This window comes from Nerophis ophidion, unplaced genomic scaffold (assembly GCF_033978795.1).
Source record: "Nerophis ophidion isolate RoL-2023_Sa unplaced genomic scaffold, RoL_Noph_v1.0 HiC_scaffold_60, whole genome shotgun sequence".
Lineage (NCBI taxonomy): Eukaryota > Metazoa > Chordata > Actinopteri > Syngnathiformes > Syngnathidae > Nerophis > Nerophis ophidion.
Genome location: NW_026906982.1, coordinates 213,651 through 233,090, shown reverse-complemented (window position 1 = coordinate 233,090; position 19,440 = coordinate 213,651). Strand labels below are relative to the sequence as shown.

The following is a 19,440-nucleotide window of genomic DNA, read 5'->3' as shown; positions in this document are numbered from 1 at the left end:
GTGTCCGACTTACTGCCAGCAATGCGGACCAAGCTCTGACACTGATAGTACAGGGAGCGGACTGCCACAATAAGACAGTCCGATACCCCATACTCTCTGAGCACTCCCCACAGGACTTCCCGAGGGACACGGTCGAATGCCTTCTCCAAGTCCACAAAGCACATGTAGACTGGTTGGGCAAACTCCCATGCACCCTCAGGAACCCTGCCGAGAGTATAGAGCTGGTCCACAGTTCCACGACCAGGACGAAAACCACACTGTTCCTCCTGAATCCGAGGTTCGACTATCCGGCGAAGCCTCCTCTCCAGTACACCTGAATAAACCTTACCGGGAAGGCTGAGGAGTGTGATCCCACGATAGTTGGAACACACCCTCCGGTCCCCCTTCTTAAAGAGAGGGACCACCACCCCGGTCTGCCAATCCAGAGGTACCGCCCCCGATGTCCACGCAATGCTGCAGAGTCTTGTCAACCAAGACAGCCCCACAGCATCCAGAGCCTTAAGGAACTCCGGGCGGATCTCATCCACCCCCGGGGCCTTGCCGCCGAGGAGCTTTTTAACTACCTCAGCGACCTCAGCCCCAGAAATAGGAGAGTCCACTACAGATTCCACAGGCACCGCTTCCTCAAAGAAAGACGTGTTGGTGGGATTGAGGAGGTCTTCGAAGTATTCCCTCCACCGATCCACAACATCCGCAGTCGAAGTCAGCAGAACACCATCCGCACCATACACGGTGTTGATAGTGCACTGCTTCCCCTTCCTGCGGCGCCGTAAGTTGGTCCAGAATCGCTTCGAAGCCGTCCGGAAGTCGTTTTCCATGGCTTCCCCGAACTCTTCCCATGTCCGAGTTTTTGCCTCCGCGACCGCTAAAGCTGCACACCGCTTGGCATTTCAAGATAATTCCAGGAATTCACAGAATTCCCGGTTTTTGAAAGCTTTATTTAACCTCTTCCTGGAAAGGATATGGCCAATATACAAACCTCTCCATATCGCACATTTCTCAATCGATTCCAACCGTTCCTCCATCCACACAATCCACTCACCTTGGACAATCAAAGTATTATTTTTCTAATTTCAAGATGATTCCAGGAATTCCCAGAATTCCCAGTTTTCCAAAGGCCTATTTAACCTCTTCCTGGAAAGTTAATGGGCAATATACAAACCTCTCCATTACCCACATTTCTCAACCGATTGCAACCGTTCCACCATCCACACAATCCACCCACCTTGAACAATCAAACAACAATTTTTCCAATTTCAAGATGATTCCAGGAATTCCCAGAATACCCGGTTTTCGAAGGCTTTATTTAACCTCTTCCTGGAAAGTTAATGGGCAATATACAAACCTCTCCATATCCCACATTTCTCAACCGATTCCAACTGTTCCACCATCCACACACTCCACCCACCTTGGACAATCAAACTACCATTTTTTCAATTTCAAGATAATTCCAGGAATTCCCAGAATTCCCGGTTTTCGAAAGCTTTATTTAACCTCTTCCTGGAAAGGATATGGCCAATATACAAACCTCTCCATATCCCACATTTCTCAATCGATTCCAACCGTTCCTCCATCCACACAATCCACCCACCTTGGACAATCAAAGTATTATTTTTCTAATTTCAAGATGATTCCAGGAATTCCCAGAATTCCCAGTTTTCCAAAGGCCTATTTAACCTCTTCCTGGAAAATTAATGGGCAATATACAAACCTCTCCATTACCCACATTTCTCAACCGATTGCAACCATTCCACCATCCACACACTCCACCCACCTTGAACAATCAAACAACAATTTTTCCAATTTCAAGATAATTCCAGGAATTCCCAGAATACCCGGTTTTCGAAAGCTTTATTTAACCTCTTCCTGGAAAGTTAATGGGCAATATACAAACCTCTCCATATCCCACATTTCTCAACCGATTCCAACTGTTCCACCATCCACACACTCCACCCACCTTGGACAATCAAACTACCATTTTTCCAATTTCAAGATAATTCCAGGAATTCCCAGAATTCCCGGTTTTCAAATGCACTATTTAACCTCTTCCTGGAAAGTTAATGGGCAATATACAAACCTCTCCATATCCCACATTTCTCACGCGATTCCAACCATTCCACCATCCACACAATCCACCCACCTTGGACAATCAAACTATTATTTTTCTAATTTCAAGATGATTCCAGGAATTCCCAGAATTCCCGGTTTTCAAACACACTATTTAACCTCTTCCTGGAAAGTTAATGGGCAATATACAAACCTCTCCATATCCCACATTTCTCACTCGATTCCAACCGTTCCACCATCCACACAATCCACCCACCTTGAACAATCAAACAACAATTTTTCCAATTGCAAGATAATTCCAGGAATTCCCAGAATACCCGGTTTTCGAAAGCTTTATTTAACCTCTTCCTGGAAAGTTAATGGGCAATATACAAACCTCTCCATATCCCACATTTCTCAACCGATTCCAACTGTTCCACCATCCACACACTCCACCCACCTTGGACAATCAAACTACCATTTTTTCAATTTCAAGATAATTCCAGGAATTCCCAGAATTCCCGGTTTTCGAAAGCTTTATTCAACCTCTTCCTGGAAAGGATATGGCCAAAATACAAACCTCTCCATATCCCACATTTCTCAATCGATTCCAACCGTTCCCCCATCCACACAATCCACCCACCTTGGACAATCAAAGTATTATTTTTCTAATTTCAAGATGATTCCAGGAATTCCCAGAATTCCCAGTTTTCCAAAGGCCTATTTAACCTCTTCCTGGAAAGTTAATGGGCAATATACAAACCTCTCCATTACCCACATTTCTCAACCGATTGCAACCATTCCACCATCCACACACTCCACCCACCTTGAACAATCAAACAACAATTTTTCCAATTTCAAGATGATTCCAGGAATTCCCAGAATACCCGGTTTTCGAAAGCTTTATTTAACCTCTTCCTGGAAAGTTAATGGGAAATATACAAACCTCTCCATATCCCACATTTCTCAACCGATTCCAACTGTTCCACCATCCACACACTCCACCCACCTTGGACAATCAAACTACCATTTTTCCAATTTCAAGATAATTCCAGGAATTCCCAGAATTCCCGGTTTTCTAACGCACTATTTAACCTCTTCCTGGAAAGTTAATGGGCAATATACAAACCTTTCCATATCCCACATTTCTCAATCGATTCCAACCGTTCCTCCATCCACACAATCCACCCACCTTGGACAATCAAACTATTATTTTTCCAATTTCAAGATGATTCCAGGAATTCCCAGAATTCCCGGTTTTCAAACACACTATTTAACCTCTTCCTGGAAAGTTAATGGGCAATATACAAACCTCTCCATATCCCACATTTCTCACTCGATTCCAACCGTTCCACCATCCACACAATCCACCCACCTTGAACAATCAAACAACAATTTTTCCAATTGCAAGATAATTCCAGGAATTCCCAGAATACCCGGTTTTCGAAAGCTTTATTTAACCTCTTCCTGGAAAGTTAATGGGCAATATACAAACCTCTCCATATCCCACATTTCTCAACCGATTCCAACTGTTCCACCATCCACACACTCCACCCACCTTGGACAATCAAACTACCATTTTTCCAATTTCAAGATAATTCCAGGAATTCCCAGAATTCCCGGTTTTCAAACGCACTATTTAACCTCTTCCTGGAAAGTTAATGGGCAATATACAAACCTCTCCATATCCCACATTTCTCACGCGATTCCAACCGTTCCACCATCCACACAATCCACCCACCTTGGACAATCAAACTACCATTTGCGGTAGCTCGGTTGGTAGCGGGGCAGTGCCAGCAAATTGAGGGTTGCAGGTTCGATTCCCGCTTCCGCCATCCTAGTCACTGCCGTTTACCCACCTGCTCCCAGTGCCACCCACACTGGTTAAAATGTAACTTAGATATTGGGTTTTACTATGTAAAGCGCTTTGAGTCACTAGAGAAAAGCGCTATATAAATATAATTCACTTCACTTCACCATTTTTCTAATTTCAAGATGATTCCAAGAATTCCCAGAATTCCCAGTTTTCCAAAGGCCTATTTAACCTCTCCCTGGATAGTTAATAGGCAATATAAAAATATCTATGTATCCCACATTTCTCAACACATTCCAACCGTTCCACCATCCACACACTCCACCCACTTTGAACAATCAAACTACCATTTTTCAAATTCCAAGATGATTCTTGGAATGCCCAGTTTTCAAAAGCCCTATTAAATCTATTCCTAGAAAGTTAGCGGGCAATATACAAACTTCTCCATATCCCACATTTCTCAACCGATTCCAACCGTTCCATCACCCACACACTCTACCCACCTTGGACAATCAAACTACCATTTTTCCAATTTCAAGATGATTCGAAAGCCCTATTTAACCGCTACCTGGAAAGTTTTCACAGTCTATATTTTTCCACTGTTTTTGACCATTCCACCTTCAAAATTGTTATCTTGATTTGTAATAATGTCTTGTTTCCCCAAAAATCCAGGAATTCCGAAATACCAATTAAAATGTAAATTGTAACTGCATCAACATTCGTATAATCTAGGGCAATTGAAGTATTATCTATATTTTTCAAAAAAAAAACTACAGTTTTTCAAGAAATTCCCTTTCTTGGGGGGATTAAAATAAAAATGGATACCATGTCAAAATTTTTCAACCGTTTGGAATAATTCCAACACCGACTCATTCGTATCATTTAGGGCAATTGTGGTAAAATGAACCCAATTTTGAGATCCAGATGAGCCAAAATCTGGCTTTCAGGAAGTTATCATATTGATACGGTTATCATTTTCAACAGAATGGGTACACCCCGCTTCACCAGGCCGCCCAGCAGGGGAACACACACATCATCAACATTCTGTTGCAATACGGTGCCAAGCCCAACGCTATCACCATGGTATGGTTCCACATTTACGCTTTAAACATCAATATTTGATGGATAACACAATCAATTATCCATAATTTCCTCCTTCTACCAGAATGGTAACACCGCCCTGGGCATTGCTCAAAGGCTGGGCTACATCTCGGTGGTGGACACGTTGCAGGTTGTAACGGAGGAGATTGTCACCACGACAACGGTATGTCATAACGCCACTGTGGAGGTGGGGCGTGGCCTGCGGACCTGCAGCGAAGCGGAGTGTGACAGGACCGGCTTAGAGACCAGCTACAGGTCATTAGATAAGCAGGCCCAGGTGGGCCATCTACGCACCTGTCGCTGATCTCGAAGCCGGTCCTGGAACACCCCGCTTCGCTGCAGGTCCACAGGCCACGCCCCCTCCACAGCCACAAAATCAGATGGGATGAAGTTGATATTTTTTAACTTGTCCTCCATACCAGATGGTTACAGAAAAGCACAAACTGAATGTTCCGGAAACAATGACTGAAATACTCGACGTCTCCGACGAAGAAGGTAAGTATCTCCAGCATGTGCTCTTGGTCTCACTCTGGTCAATAGCTGCAAAGGATTTGGGTGTTTGGTGCTCCGTTTAGACCTGAGGATGAAGATCTATTCCTCTCAACCCTTATGCTGGGTTGAAAAAGGATTTGAGTAGGAGTGAAGCAGTGTTTTTTATTAGGAACGTTTTCACAGGATGAGGTATTGGAATAGCTCATCGATCAGAGTGAGAAAGAGAAAGTGGTGCGAAAGAAGGTCGAGAGGGAGGAGGAAGTTCAAGTAATTTTAACATTCAAGCAGTGATGGGCAGTCACAAGCTACATGTAGTTTACCTACATTTTCCAGTAGCTTAACCACTTATTTAACGAGTCTTTTAGGGGCGATGGATGGCTGACTAACGCTTATACAGCAGCAACCAGCCTCCGTTGCTACCACTCTTTTACGTCTGTTGCAAGTTTTGTTGATTCTATGTAACTTCTTTATGTATGCTATGGCTATGAGTTTTTTTTCCCTTGGCTTCAGTCTGGACCCCCTTCCTTTGACTAAATATCCCCCCCTTCCCACCCCCCAACCTCCACCCCTCAAACCGCTCAACCACCCTCCAACGTTTACCTGTTTTTCTAATGGGGCCGGAAGTTGGCAGACCCGTCAGCGATCCTCTCTCTGTCTCCCCGCAATGTTTGAATGATCTTGAACGGGATCGTGCTGAAAATCTAATGTTCCCTCCGGGATTAATCTAAATCTGAATATGAATCTGAGTAGCTTCTCCTGTATTTTAGCTACTTTCAGAAGAACGTAGCTACAAGCTTCAAAGAAAGAAAATGGACTGTAAATCCAGGACCAAAAAAACATACATACGGAGAACATCCATGATGATTGGTTGGTGTTTGTATGATGAGTCACAATTGGCTAAGGTTAGGGAAAAACATTACGGATCGGCTAATCAAAGGCAAGATAAGGCAGGTCATCGAAACCAGTAATCATAACAGACATATGCTAATATCACATGACAACTAAGGAGTCAGAGACAGAGGGACGCTTCAAGCTGACCACTCAAAAAATAATAAAACGGGAGGGGAATTCTCACCCGGACAGCTTCCCTTGTAGCTTAGCTACATTTAATGGAGAGTAACTTGTAACTTAGCTTACGGCATTTTCCAAGTAGCTGGCCCATCACTGCATTCAAGGAAGGGCAGGAGGTCAGAAAACTAGGGTCAAGTGCAATCACCGGGTTCTTCTGTGGAAACATTGGCGATGTAAAGAGGGCTAACATGTACAGCAATGGAGACTTGATGATAGTAATAGTGAGGGGCAAAGAGAAACACATTAAAACGTTTATACATTTGTAAAAAAAGAAATGCAGAGGGGAGAAAGGTAGGATCTAGTCCCCATTTGTGGACTGTTGCACACATCGCGTTTTTATGTAAATCACACCATTGAGGGGGTACTATACGCAACTTTTTGCCTCAGTTTTAAAAATGTTGCCCCTTGACGTTCACCAATTTACCTAAGGTGGTGATGGAAAAATGAGAATCAGCAATTCCAAGTCCGAGTCCATGGGCGGTATGGCTCGGTTGGTAGAGTGGCCGTGCCAGCAACTTGAGGGTTGCAGGTTCGATTCCCGCTTCCGCCATCCTGGTCACTGCCGTTGTGTCCTTGGGCAAGACACTTTACCCACGTGCTCCCAGTGCCACCCACACTGGTTTAAATGTAACTTAGATATTGGGTTTCACTATGTAAAGCGATTTGAGTCACTAGAGAAAAGCGCTATATAAATATAATTCACTTCACTTCACTTCTCGCTCGGAAAAGAGTGGAGTGCCATCTCCGAGTTAGGGAGGCGATTTTGCCCCAAATGGAGAAGTTCAAGTACCTCAGTCTTGTTCACGAGTTAGGGAAAAGTGGATCGCGAGATCGACAGGCGGATCGGTGCGGCGTCTTCAGTAATGCGGATGTTGTATTGATCCGTTGTGGTGAAGAAGGAGCTGAGCCGGAGGGCAAAGCTCTCAATTTACCGGTCGATCTACATTCCCATCCTCACCTATGGTCATGAGCTTTGGGTCATGACCGAAAGGACAAGATCACGGGTACAAGCGGCCGAAATGAGTTTCCGCCGCCATGTGGCGGGGCTCTCCCTTAGAGATAGGGTGAGAAGATCTGTCATCTGGGAGGAACTCAAAGTAAAGCCGCTGCTCCTCCACATTGAGAGGAGCCAGATGAGGTGGTTCAGGCATCTGGTCAGAATGCCACCCGAACACCTCCCGGGGAAGGTGTTTCGGGCACGTCCGACCGGTAGGAGGCCACGGGGAAGACCCAGGACATGTTGGGAAGACTATCTCTCCCGGCTGCGATTGATTGAATGCCCTGAGATTACAGACTTAAGTCTTCACCAGTGACCTTCGATGTAGACTGGACTCAGTACTCTGAGAAAAATACCCCAAAGAAGTTCATTAGGTCTTCAAAAAAAGTATGCAATTTGTTATTCTCATAGGTTGTCACATGATCACGTTTGATGATACCCAATTTTTTTGTGCAATCCTACGTAATCTTAGGTTTTTATTCTCTGCAAATCTATTTAGGAGATGACACCATAACTGGAGACGGAGTTGAGTATTTACGAGCTGAGGATCTCAGAGAGCTCGGAGATGACTCTTTACCAGGACGATATCTGGACAGCATGAACTACCTCTGCTTCAACCACGAGGGGCCCCACACTCTCAGGTAAGGCAGACCTAGTGGGACTTTGCGATTAAAGTAGGATTCTAACTGGATCCATTGACGCCATCTGGTTTCTTTGTTGGTGCTGCAGTGCGGAGAAGTCCTTTACGTCCTCTTGTCAAAACTACTACCAAAAACACGAAGGCACTACGGAGGAGATGCTCAATCGTCAGGTAGAGTATGACCCGTGTTGTTTTTACTTTAACTTCTTTCTGGACAACAGCTACCTTTCTAGGGCAGTGTGGCTTAGATGAGAGAGCAGCCGTCCAAAAACTAGAGGGTTCCTGGTACTAATCTACAAACCCAAAACCAGTGAAGTTGGCATGTTGTGTAAATGGTAAATAAAAACAGAATACAATGATTTGCAAATCCTTTTCAACTTATATTCAATTGAAAAGACTGCAAAGACAATATATTTAACATTCGAACTGCAAAACGTTGTTATTTTCTGCAAATTGTAGCTCATTTGGAATTTGATGCCTGCAACATGTTTTAAAAAAGCTGGCACAAGTGGCAAAAAAGACTAAGAAAGTTGAGGAATGCTAATCAAACACTTATACAAGGGACGGCGTGGCGCAGTGGGAGAGTGGCCGTGCGCAACCCGAGGGTCACTGGTTCAAATCCCACCTAGAACCAACCTCGTCACGTCCGTTGTGTCCTGAGCAAGACACTTCACCCTTGCTCCTGATGGGTGCTGATTGGCGCCTTGCATGGCAGCTCCCTCCATCAGTGTGTGAATGGGTAAATGTGGAAGTACTGTCAAAGCGCTTGGAGTACCTTGAAGGTAGAAAAGCGCTATACAAGTACAACCCATTTATTTATTTATTTATTTGGACAGGCTAATTGGGAAAAAGCGGGTGCCATGATTGGGTATAAAAGCAGCTTCCATGAAATGCTCAGTCATTCACGAACAAGAATGGGGCGAGGGTCACCGCTTTGTGAACAGATGCGTGAGCAAATTGCCCAACAGTTTAAGGACAACATTTCTCAGTGAGCTATTGCAAGGTACTCAGGATTTTTACCATCTAAGGACTGGAATACCATCAAAAAGGTTGAAAGAATCTGGAGAAATCACTGCACGTATTATTGAATGCCTGTGACCTTCGATCCCTCAGGCGGTACTGCATAAAAAAAGTGACATCATTGTGTAATGGATGTCATCACATTGGCCCAAGAACACTTCCAAAAACCACTGTCAGTAACTACAGTTTGTCACAACATCTGTAAGTACAAGTTAAAACTGTACTACACAAAGCCAAAGCCATTTATCAACAACACCCAGAAACACCACTGGCTCTGCAGGGTCCGAGCTCATCTAAGATGGACGGATGCAAAGTGGAAAAATGTTCTGTGGTCTCATGAGTCCACATTTCAAATTGATTTTGGAAACTGTGGACGTGGTGTCTTCCGGGACAAAAGATGAAAAGAACCATCCGGATTGATATAGGCACAAAGTTCAAAAGCCAGCATTTGTGATGGTATGGGGGTGTATTAGTGCCCAAGGCATGGGTAACTTACATATCTGCGAAGGCACCATTAATGCTGAAAGGTCCATACAGGTTTTGGAGCAACATATGTTGCCATCCAAGCAACGTTGTCATGGACGCCCCTGCTTATTTCAGCAAGAAAATGCCAAGCCACATCTTACAACTAGACTGGCCTGCCTGTAGTCCAGACCTGTCTCCCAATGAAAATGTGTCGCACAATATGAAGTCTAAAATTCCACAACGGAGACTGTTGAACAACTTAAGCTGTACATCAAGCAAGAATCGGAAAGAATTCCATCTGAAAAGCTTCAAAAATTGTTCTCAGTTCCCAAACGTTTACTGAGTGTTGTTAAAAGGAAAGGCCATGTAACACAGTGGTAAAAATGCCCCTGTGCCAACTTTTTTGCAATGTGTTGCAGTCAGTAAATTCTAAGTTGATGATTATTTGCACAAAAAAAAAAAAGTTTCTTAGTTTGAACATTAAATATTTGTCTTTTCAATTCAATTGAATATAAGTTGAAAATTATTTGCAAATCATTGTATTCTGTTTTCATTTACACAACGTGCCAACTTCACTGGTTTCGGGTTTATTCTCGATAACATTTTCCAGTAAAACTACAGATCTCATATTTCCACCTCATTCACATAATGTTACACAACTTTTTTGTGTAAAATCATGACTTTCTTGAACACAATTAAACAACAGCTGTAAATTAGTACTATATGCCATTAATGGGACGTCTTTATTCATTGATCCATCCATCCATCTTCTTCCGCTTATCCGCCGTCGGGTCACGGGGGCAGCAGCCTAAGCAGGGAAGCCTAGACTTTCCTCTCCCCAGCTACTTCGTCCAGCTCTTCCAAGGAGATCCCGAGGCATTCCCAGGCCAGCTGGGAGACATAGTCTACCCAACGTGTCCTGGGTAGACTATGTGGCCTTCTACCGGTCGGACGTGCCCTAAACACCTCCCTATGGAGGCGTTCGGGTGGCATCCTGACCAGATGCCCGAACCACCTCTTTTGGCTGTGGCGGAGCAGCGGCTTTACTTTGAGCTCCTCCGGGATGACAGAACTTCTCACCCCTATCTCTAAGGGAGACCCTTGTCCTTTTGGTCATAACCCAAAGCTCATGACCATAAGTGAGGATGGGAACTTAGAAAGACCGGCAAATTGAGAGCTTTGCCTTCAGGCTCAGCGCCTTTTTCACCACAACGGATCGATACAGCGTCCGCATTACTGAATACGCCACACCGATCCGCCTGTGGATGTCACGATCCACTCTTCCCTCACTCGTGAACAAGACTTACGCATTGATGTACATCAATATGTATCGTTTTCCCAAATATATTTTGTCCTTTTAGACCACCAAAGTAACCAAAAACTGTGTTTTTTTACAGATTTCTGCACTCTGGAGGGAAACAGAGAGCGATTCGTACAGACTGAGCTGGAGCACAGACAACCTAGACAACATAGCTTTCACTTCAAGCCCCGTCCACACCGGGTATGTACACTTTTGTACATCCAACATGTGTTCCTACGGGTATTTTACTAATTCCGTGAATCCTCTCCGATTATTTATTTTCTTTAGCCAATTCTCTCCGTGCCGTGACCACGCAGACCACAGCAGGTTTTGTCCTTTGCCTTAATTCGATCCTCGTTTCCCAAATTGTGCGAATGCTCAGCCTTCTCTCGTTCGTCTCAGTTTCTTAGTCAGCTTCATGGTCGACGCGAGGGGCGGAGCCATGCGGGGTTGCCGCCACAATGGCCTACGTATTGTCATCCCTCCGAGGAAATGTGGCGCTCCCACGCGAGTAACCTGCAGGCTGGTCAAGAGGCACCGGCTGGCCAGCATGTCACCCATTGTCGAAGGGGAAGGTCTGGCGAGCAGGTTTATCGAAGTGGCGCCCTCTGGGGGCCAGCTCCTCGGGTAAGGATGGGTATTTTTTTTTACCTCTCATTATGTATTTTTAAATGATATCTTGAATGAGAAATCTGCTTATCATTGCAAGGCAAGTGAAAGCATTTTAGAGGTTTAGTTCCTACAGTTGGTAAATGGTAAATAAAAACAGAATACAATTATTTGCCAATACTTTTCAACCTATATTCAATTGAATAGACTGTAAAGACAAGACACTTAACGTTCAAACTCGTAAACTTTGTTATTTTTTGCAAATATTAGCTTCAAAAAAAGCTGGCAAAAGTGCCAAAAAAGACTGAGACACCTGTGGGATGTTCCAAATAAGTGTTTGATGAGCATTCCTCAACTTTATCAGTGTTTATTGCCACCTTTCCCAACTTTGTCACGTGTTGCTTGCATCAGTTAATAATTATTTGCAACAACAACAAAATGTTAATCAGTTTGAACGTCAAATATGTTGTCTTTGTAGCATATTCAACTGAATATGGGTTGAAAAGGATTTGCAAATCATTGTATCCCGTTTATATTTACATCTAACACAATTTCCCAACTCATATGGAAACGGGGTTTGTAATAGTAGGCTTCTATTTTTATTGCTTATTGCTTTTTTGATGTGACAATGACAATAACAAAACAAATGATGAAGCTTTTTAAATATTCTCTCTCTCTCTCTCTCTCTCTCTCTCTCTCTCTCTCTCTATCCCACAGTAAGCTCCACCTCCCCAGTGCCCCTCCCCCTCTCAATGAGGGTGAAAGTTTGGTGAGCAGAATCCTCCAACTTGGACCGCCAGGGACAAATTTCCTGGGGTAGGCTGCATGGTATATTTTCTGTTTTGTCCATGAGATTTTCTGTCCTAGAATCCCGACTTAAGTATCAAATGTATGTTATTACAGTTATATATTATTTGTATTGTGGAAAAAAAAAAGTACTAAAATTAAGAAAACAAAACTATTTTCTTAGATGTAATGTTTTATTCAAGGAAAAAAGAGGTATAATTATAAATAATAATTGGATAGATGGATGGAATCTTCACTAATACAAAGGTAGGTTTTCAAAAAAGAGTTTAATAGAAGTGTTTTTAAGAATAGACATCAGTTTTGCAAAAAAAATTAAGCATTTTTTAAAGAAAAAGTGGTATATTGTCAAAGAAAAGAGTTATATATTTTGTTATATTCTTGTTTTTGTTTATTTTAAATAAAAAAACTATATATGTTTTTAGAAGAAAGCTAGATTTTGTCCAATAGAATAAACCTTTTTTTTCTCCCGAGGAAAGATGCTGACAAAAATGTTACTTTTTTAATACATCTAAAAACATACATACTTGCACAGTAAAAAAACAATGTTTTTAGAAGAAAGCTAGATTTTCTCTGTAGCACCCCTACTGTAGGATAGCAGGTTAGTACAACAATTAAGATTACTAGGTTCTTGGCCGTATAATTTAGAGACTCGAAATGAGACGTTTTGTACTTAGTGGACCACAGAAGAGCTGCTGGCAAATTTATTGCACAATAACAACCAACAACACATGAAGTGTGCTTTTTGAATTGAAAATACCCCCGAAAATAAAATAAAAATAGAGCTCTGTTACAAAAATCAAAATAGAAAAAATAAAAGGAACGTCCCTTTTAAATTTGAATTCTACCCGGGTAGTACTGAATTGAACACTGTCTATATTCCTTTGTTGGGAATCCTTAGTTCCATTGTAATCCGTTATTCCATATTGATTCGGTTCGATACTTGCGATTCTGATGGTGGATCAGTTCAGTTATAGGTCACTGCAGAAGGTGGAAACCGATGTAGCTGGCCACACCACATCCAAACGCTCCCTCTCCGCAGACTAGAGAAGCGCGGATAGGCAATTATATCACCCGCATCCGCGTCACCAAAATCGTCATCCACCCGCCGTCCACCCGAACCAACTTTTTATCAGGACCGTACCCGCCCGCCCGCTGAATTATATCAGAGGTTGCCTTTACCACTCACAGAGTTATTTAAACCTGTTTCTCGGAGTAATGTAGTAAATTGGAGCCACTAACGTTCTCGCAACTATTCAATGGCGTTCATCCTTATGATAAGAATATGCGTGTGCTGTGAAGCCATTGCCTTTAACACCTTCAACAACATGTACGAACCGATTGTAGGTCCAGCAACATGTTGTGTGCAGCTTCCGCAATCACACGTAAGAGATTGAAAGGGATACTGGGTGATACAGAGTACACTGATGGTTGTGATATAAACAACTTTAACACTTACTAATATGCGCCATGCTATGAAGCCACACAATACAAGATTGACAAACACATTTCGGGACAACATCCTCACAGTAACACAACATAAACGCAACACAACTAATACCCATAATCCTTTGTATTCATGACACAACCTGAATATATTTTACAACCCCCCACCCCGTGTTACTGTGAGGATGTTCTCCCGAAATGTGTTTGTCGTTCTTAATTGGTGTGGCTTCAAAGTGTGGCGCATATTACTAAGAGTTTTAAAATTGTTTATATCACATTAGGGACGGCGTGGCGCAGTGGGAGAGTTGCCGTGCGCAACCCGAGGGTCCCTGGTTCAAATCCCACCAAGTACCAACCTCGTCACGTCCGTTGTGTCCTGAGCAAGACACTTCACCCTTGCTCCTGATGGGTGCTGGTTGGCACCTTGCATGGCAGCTCCCTCCATCAGTGTGTGAATGTGTGTGTGAATGGGTAAATGTGGAAGTAGTGTCAAAGCGCTTTGAGTACCTTGAAGGTAGAAAAGCGCTATACAAGTACAACCCATTTATCATTATTTATTTATAACTATTAGTGTACTCTGTGTCACCCAGTATGCCTTGCAGTCGTGTGCAAGTTGCCGCGGAAGCCTCACACAACATGATGCTGGACTGACAAGCAGATCATGTATGATGTAGAAGGCGACAAAGCCAATGGCTTCATAGCGCGCACTAATATTTAATATCTGGGTGACTGCCTGCAGTCATTCAATAGAATAATAGCGTCTACTAATGACTTCTTCGCTTTATGACACGGGTCTTAAATGGCTCTGGGGCGGTTTAGCTCGGTTGGTAGAGTGGCCGTGCCAGCAACTTGAGGGTTGCAGGTTCAATTCCCGCTTCCACCATCCTAGTCACTGCCGTTGTGTCCTTGGGCAAGACACTTTACCCACCTGCTCCCAGTGCCACCCACACTGGTTTGAATGTAATTTAGATATTGGGTTTCACTATGTAAAGCGCTTTGAGTCACTAGAGAAAAAGCGCTATATAAATATAATTCACTTCACTCTTTGAATGGCAAAGGGTACCGATCCCGGAACCATGTATATCAAATGTCTCCGGATGGTTCAACCGCCACCCGCCCGAATCTAATTAAAATCTATTTTTTCGTCATGTCAACCGCCCGGATGAGACCGCAAACCGCTCATCTCTACCGCGGACTCTCACTCACTGGGACTGGCTCGCCATCAAACTCAAGTCCAGCTTGGAACCAGACTTCAGGATCACACAAAAAACCAATCTGCACATAGCAGTACAGAATGTAATCAATTACAATACTCTTTTTACTCTTAGTTCTCTTCCATATGGTTCTCTTCCATCCATCCATCCATCCATTTTCTACCGCTTATTCCCTTTTTTGGGGTCGCGGGGGGCGCTGGCGCCTATCTCAGCTACAATCGGGCAGAAGGCGGGGTACACCCTGGACAAGTCGCCACCTCATCGCAGGGCCAACACAGATAGACGGACAACATTCACACTCACATTCACACACTAGGGCCAATTTAGTGTTGCCAATCAACCTATGGTTCTCTTCCATATGGTACCATATTAACTTCCATATGGTAACATATTAACTTCAATTTTAAAACAATTAAATTAACTTCAATTTTAAATCAATAAACACAGTTATCCATTTTAACCATTTAGTCATGGACATATGAATACTGGTCGGTTCACACTGTACTCCATATAAGTCTGTAAGACTTTAACAGGAGCATCAAATCATGAAAACTATAGTAGCTTCACTTCTTACTTAATAATTCAATGAATGAAATGAGTTACATCCATTTAACGATTTTTACATTTATATCTTTAAATTATGAACCGTGAAATATACCTTTTTAAACCATCACAGAATAAAATAAATGATTATTTAACTGACATCACATTTTGGTCATCATGTATTATAATGATTATCATTTCAACTGCATCAATTGAATAGATGAAATGTATCAACAGTTCCCATTTAAAGGGGAATATTATCACAATTTCAAAAGGGTTAAAAACAATAAAAATCAGTTCCCAGTGGCTTGTTGTATTTTTTTTCAAAATTTTACCGGTCCAGGAATGTCCCTAAATAAAGCTTTAAAGTGCCTTATTTTCGCTATCTTCAAAACCACTATCCATTTTCCTGTGATGTCACACAGTGCTGCTAATGCAAACAAACAATGGGAATACCACAGCAAGATATAGCGACATTAGCTCGGATTCAGACTCGGATTTCAGCGGCTTAAGCGATTCAACAGATTACGCATTTATTGAAACAGATGGTTGGAGTATGAAAGTATTGAAGAAGAAACTGAAGCTATTGAGCAATTAGCTATTGACACTTTTCATTGCCATAGCATGGCAAAATAGCTGCGTTAGCATCACCGGTAAAATGGGCGGACCAAACGATCAGGACTTTCGCATTTTGTGATAATGGAGCAACTTAAATCCGTCGATTGGTAAGTGTTTTTTTTTTCGCATTAAATGTGGGTGGAAGGAAACATAATATAGTTGCAAATGCATCTGCAGGTTATCCATACATCTCTGTGCCATGTCTGTCATCGCCGGTAAATAGCATGTTAGCATCGATTAGCATAGCATGTTAGCATCGATTAGCTGGCAGTCACGCCGCAACCAAATATGTCTGATTAGCACATAAATCAACAACAAAACTCACCTTTTGTGATTTTGTTGACTTTATCGTTGCAAATGCATCTGCAGGTTATCCATACATCTCTGTGCCATGTCTGTCATCACCGGTCAAATGTGAAAACACTACAGCACATTCAATGGGGGTCTGGCGGCAGACAATTTCGCATCTTCGGTGCAACTTGAATCCCTCCCTGTTAGTGTTGTTACACCCTCCGACAACACACCGACGAGGCACGATGTCTCCAAGGTTCCAAAAAATTGTCGAAAAAACGGAAAATAACAGAGCTGAGACCCGTGTGTGTAATGTGTAGAAAATGAAAATGGCGGCTGTATTACCTCGGTGACGTCACGTTCTGACATCATCGCCACCAGAGCAATAAACAGAAAGGCGTTTAATTCGCCAAAATTCACCCATTTAGAGTTCGGAAATCGGTTAAAAAAAAAAGGCATTTTTTCTGCACCATCAAGGTATATATTGACGCTTACATAGGTCTGGTGATAATGTTCCCCTTTAAGCAGCATGAGAAGGATGTTTTAGCAGCATTGGAATGAATGCAGCTCCTCTGCTCACTACATGAGGTTGAACACAGTAACATCAAATAAACCTCTCTTTTACACAAAGCAAAAATTCAACTGCAACATGCTAACATGTCACAAGGCATTCTCTCAAGACATCATATTACTCCAATTGGTTTCGTACATATTAATTCAATGTCTTTTTATCAGATTCCTCTCTTTAGCATTAACAGGGTGGCTAGGCTAACAGGCTTGCTAACAGCAATGTACTGTAGGCCTCACTCATTAATTAACACTTACTGGAGTTCTCAGCAGCACAAAGCACAGCAATCCAACTCCCACTGGAACCCAGCTATCTTATGTTGCTTTTCCAACACTCTGTCACAGAAGTAACAAGTGTTTTTAACTTTTAAACATTGTCTTTGAAATACAATGATATGACTCATGTCCTCACTCTGTGACGTTCAGTGAAGAAGTGACTGGAATAACAAAGGCGCATGCGACCTTTACTTGCCGACGTGGGAATAACGTGCTGTGTGCATGTATCATTAGTTTAACCCGGTAGTGAATACAAGACTTTGACACATCCTAAATTAACATTTTAAGTGACCAAAATGACTTTGGCACACCATAACTTAGAAATAAATAATAGGAGAATATATTCCATCCATCCATCCATCTTCTTCCGCTTATCCGAGGTCGGGTCGCGGGGGTAGCAGCCTAAGCAGGGAAGCCCAGACTTCCCTCTCCCCAGCCACTTCGTCTAGCTCTTCCCGGGGGATCCCGAGGCGTTCCCAGGCCAGCTGGGAGACATAGTCTTCCCAACGTGTCCTGGGTCTTCCCCGTGGCCTCCTACCGGTTGGACGTGCCCTAAACATCTCCCTCGGGAGGCGTTCGGGTGGCATTCTGACCAGATGCCCGAACCACCTCATCTGGGTCCTCTCGATGTGAAGGAGCAGCAGCTTTACTTTGAGTTCCTCCCGGATGACAGAGCTTCTCACCCTATCTCTAAGGGAGAGCCCCGCCACACGGCGGAGGAAACTAATTTCTTATGACCATAGGTGAGGATGGGAACGTAGATCAACCGGTAAATTGAGAGCTTTGCCTTCCGGCTCAACTCCTTCTTCACCACAACGGATCGGTACAACGTCCGCATTACTGAAGACGCCGCACCGATCCGCCTGAATATATTAGTGACACAATATTTCCATATGGGTTACATCTCCAATAGAATAAATCTTTTTTTTTCTCACCAAGAAAAGATGTTGAGAAAACTGCTACTTTTTTAAATAAATCTAAAAATACATATATTTGCAAAATTAACACTTGTGGTCAGAAGTGAAACACTTTGGACTATCAACCAATATAAGAGTCCTGTTATCAGGAGATCAACACGCTGGCATATTCTCAGAGCAACTACTTCCGAGGGGAAATAGAAAGACCTTGATGGTCTGTTTGTAGAAACCCAGCCTAGGTCATTTCATCAACGCTGTCTTCCCAGACATAATGCAAAACTAACACAAAATTCCAAGACCAAAACTGGCTCAGTCAAGGAGCTGAACTCTCTCTTACGAATGGTACAGTTGATGAGCTGAACCATAGACTCTTAAATCATCTGTCAAGAGTTAAACTTGTCTACAAATCCATTGAAAGCATGAAAGATCCAGAGGAAGATGTAAATTACCCTACGGAAATCCTTATTTTTGAGCTGCACCTGGTCTTCCGCCTTACTCTCTTACCTTAAGGTTGGTACACCTACTATGCTTCTTCGAAACCTTGATACCCAAACCTTTGCTGACAGTCAAACGGCTTCTTCTAAGAGTTATCAAAGCAAATGTGATGACAGGCAAAGCCACAGGAACCAATGTCTTCATTCCAAGAATACCTCTGATCCCATCAGACTTGTCGTATGAATTCAAACGTCTTCAGTTCCGAGTCTAATTTAGTTTTGCCATGACCATACACAAAGCCCAGGTACGATACCTTAAAGATGTTGGACTTCGCCAGGATGAGCCAGTCTTTTCACACGGCCGGCTTCATGTTCGGTGTTCCAGAGTCGGAATCCCCACAAATCTTTTCATCTCCTCAGCAACCAAAACTACAAAGAATCTCGTCTACCCCAAAGCCTTAGACAACTGAACTTCGAGTCCTCAAGTCAATATTGAACTATCCAGCTTTTCCTATCATCTAATAGAATGTTAAACCAAAATTATATTTTACCAAATTCAGTCATTGCCCTCAAGCATGCTGCCATCAAGTGGAAGGGGTGAAGAGTAACCACTATCATCGACTTCGATTTAGACTTAGACTTAGACTTAGAATTCGTTTTTTATTGTCATTCAAATTTGAACTTTACAGTACAAATAAAAACAACATTTTGTTGCATAGCTCTTGGTAATGCAGAATTTAAAAAAAGCAATAAGGTGCAGATATAAATAAATAGAT

At 42.8% G+C, this 19,440-nt stretch overlaps 1 protein-coding gene across 9 annotated transcripts in view; it reads left to right on the top strand.

Moving 5' to 3' along the window:
• Positions 1–19,440, top strand: part of LOC133547081 (ankyrin-2-like) — a 150,679-nt gene that overhangs the window by 97,909 nt on the left and 33,330 nt on the right. For all 9 annotated transcript variants that reach the window (XM_061892879.1, XM_061892880.1, XM_061892877.1 and 6 more), the window contains 9 exons: positions 4,844–4,942; positions 5,025–5,123; positions 5,383–5,455; positions 8,020–8,161; positions 8,250–8,331; positions 11,043–11,146; positions 11,234–11,272; positions 11,348–11,572; positions 12,272–12,370. In XM_061892879.1, the coding sequence (XP_061748863.1) occupies positions 4,844–4,942; positions 5,025–5,123; positions 5,383–5,455; positions 8,020–8,161; positions 8,250–8,331; positions 11,043–11,146; positions 11,234–11,272; positions 11,348–11,572; positions 12,272–12,370 (962 nt within the window). The remainder of the gene's footprint in view (positions 1–4,843; positions 4,943–5,024; positions 5,124–5,382; positions 5,456–8,019; positions 8,162–8,249; positions 8,332–11,042; positions 11,147–11,233; positions 11,273–11,347; positions 11,573–12,271; positions 12,371–19,440) is intronic.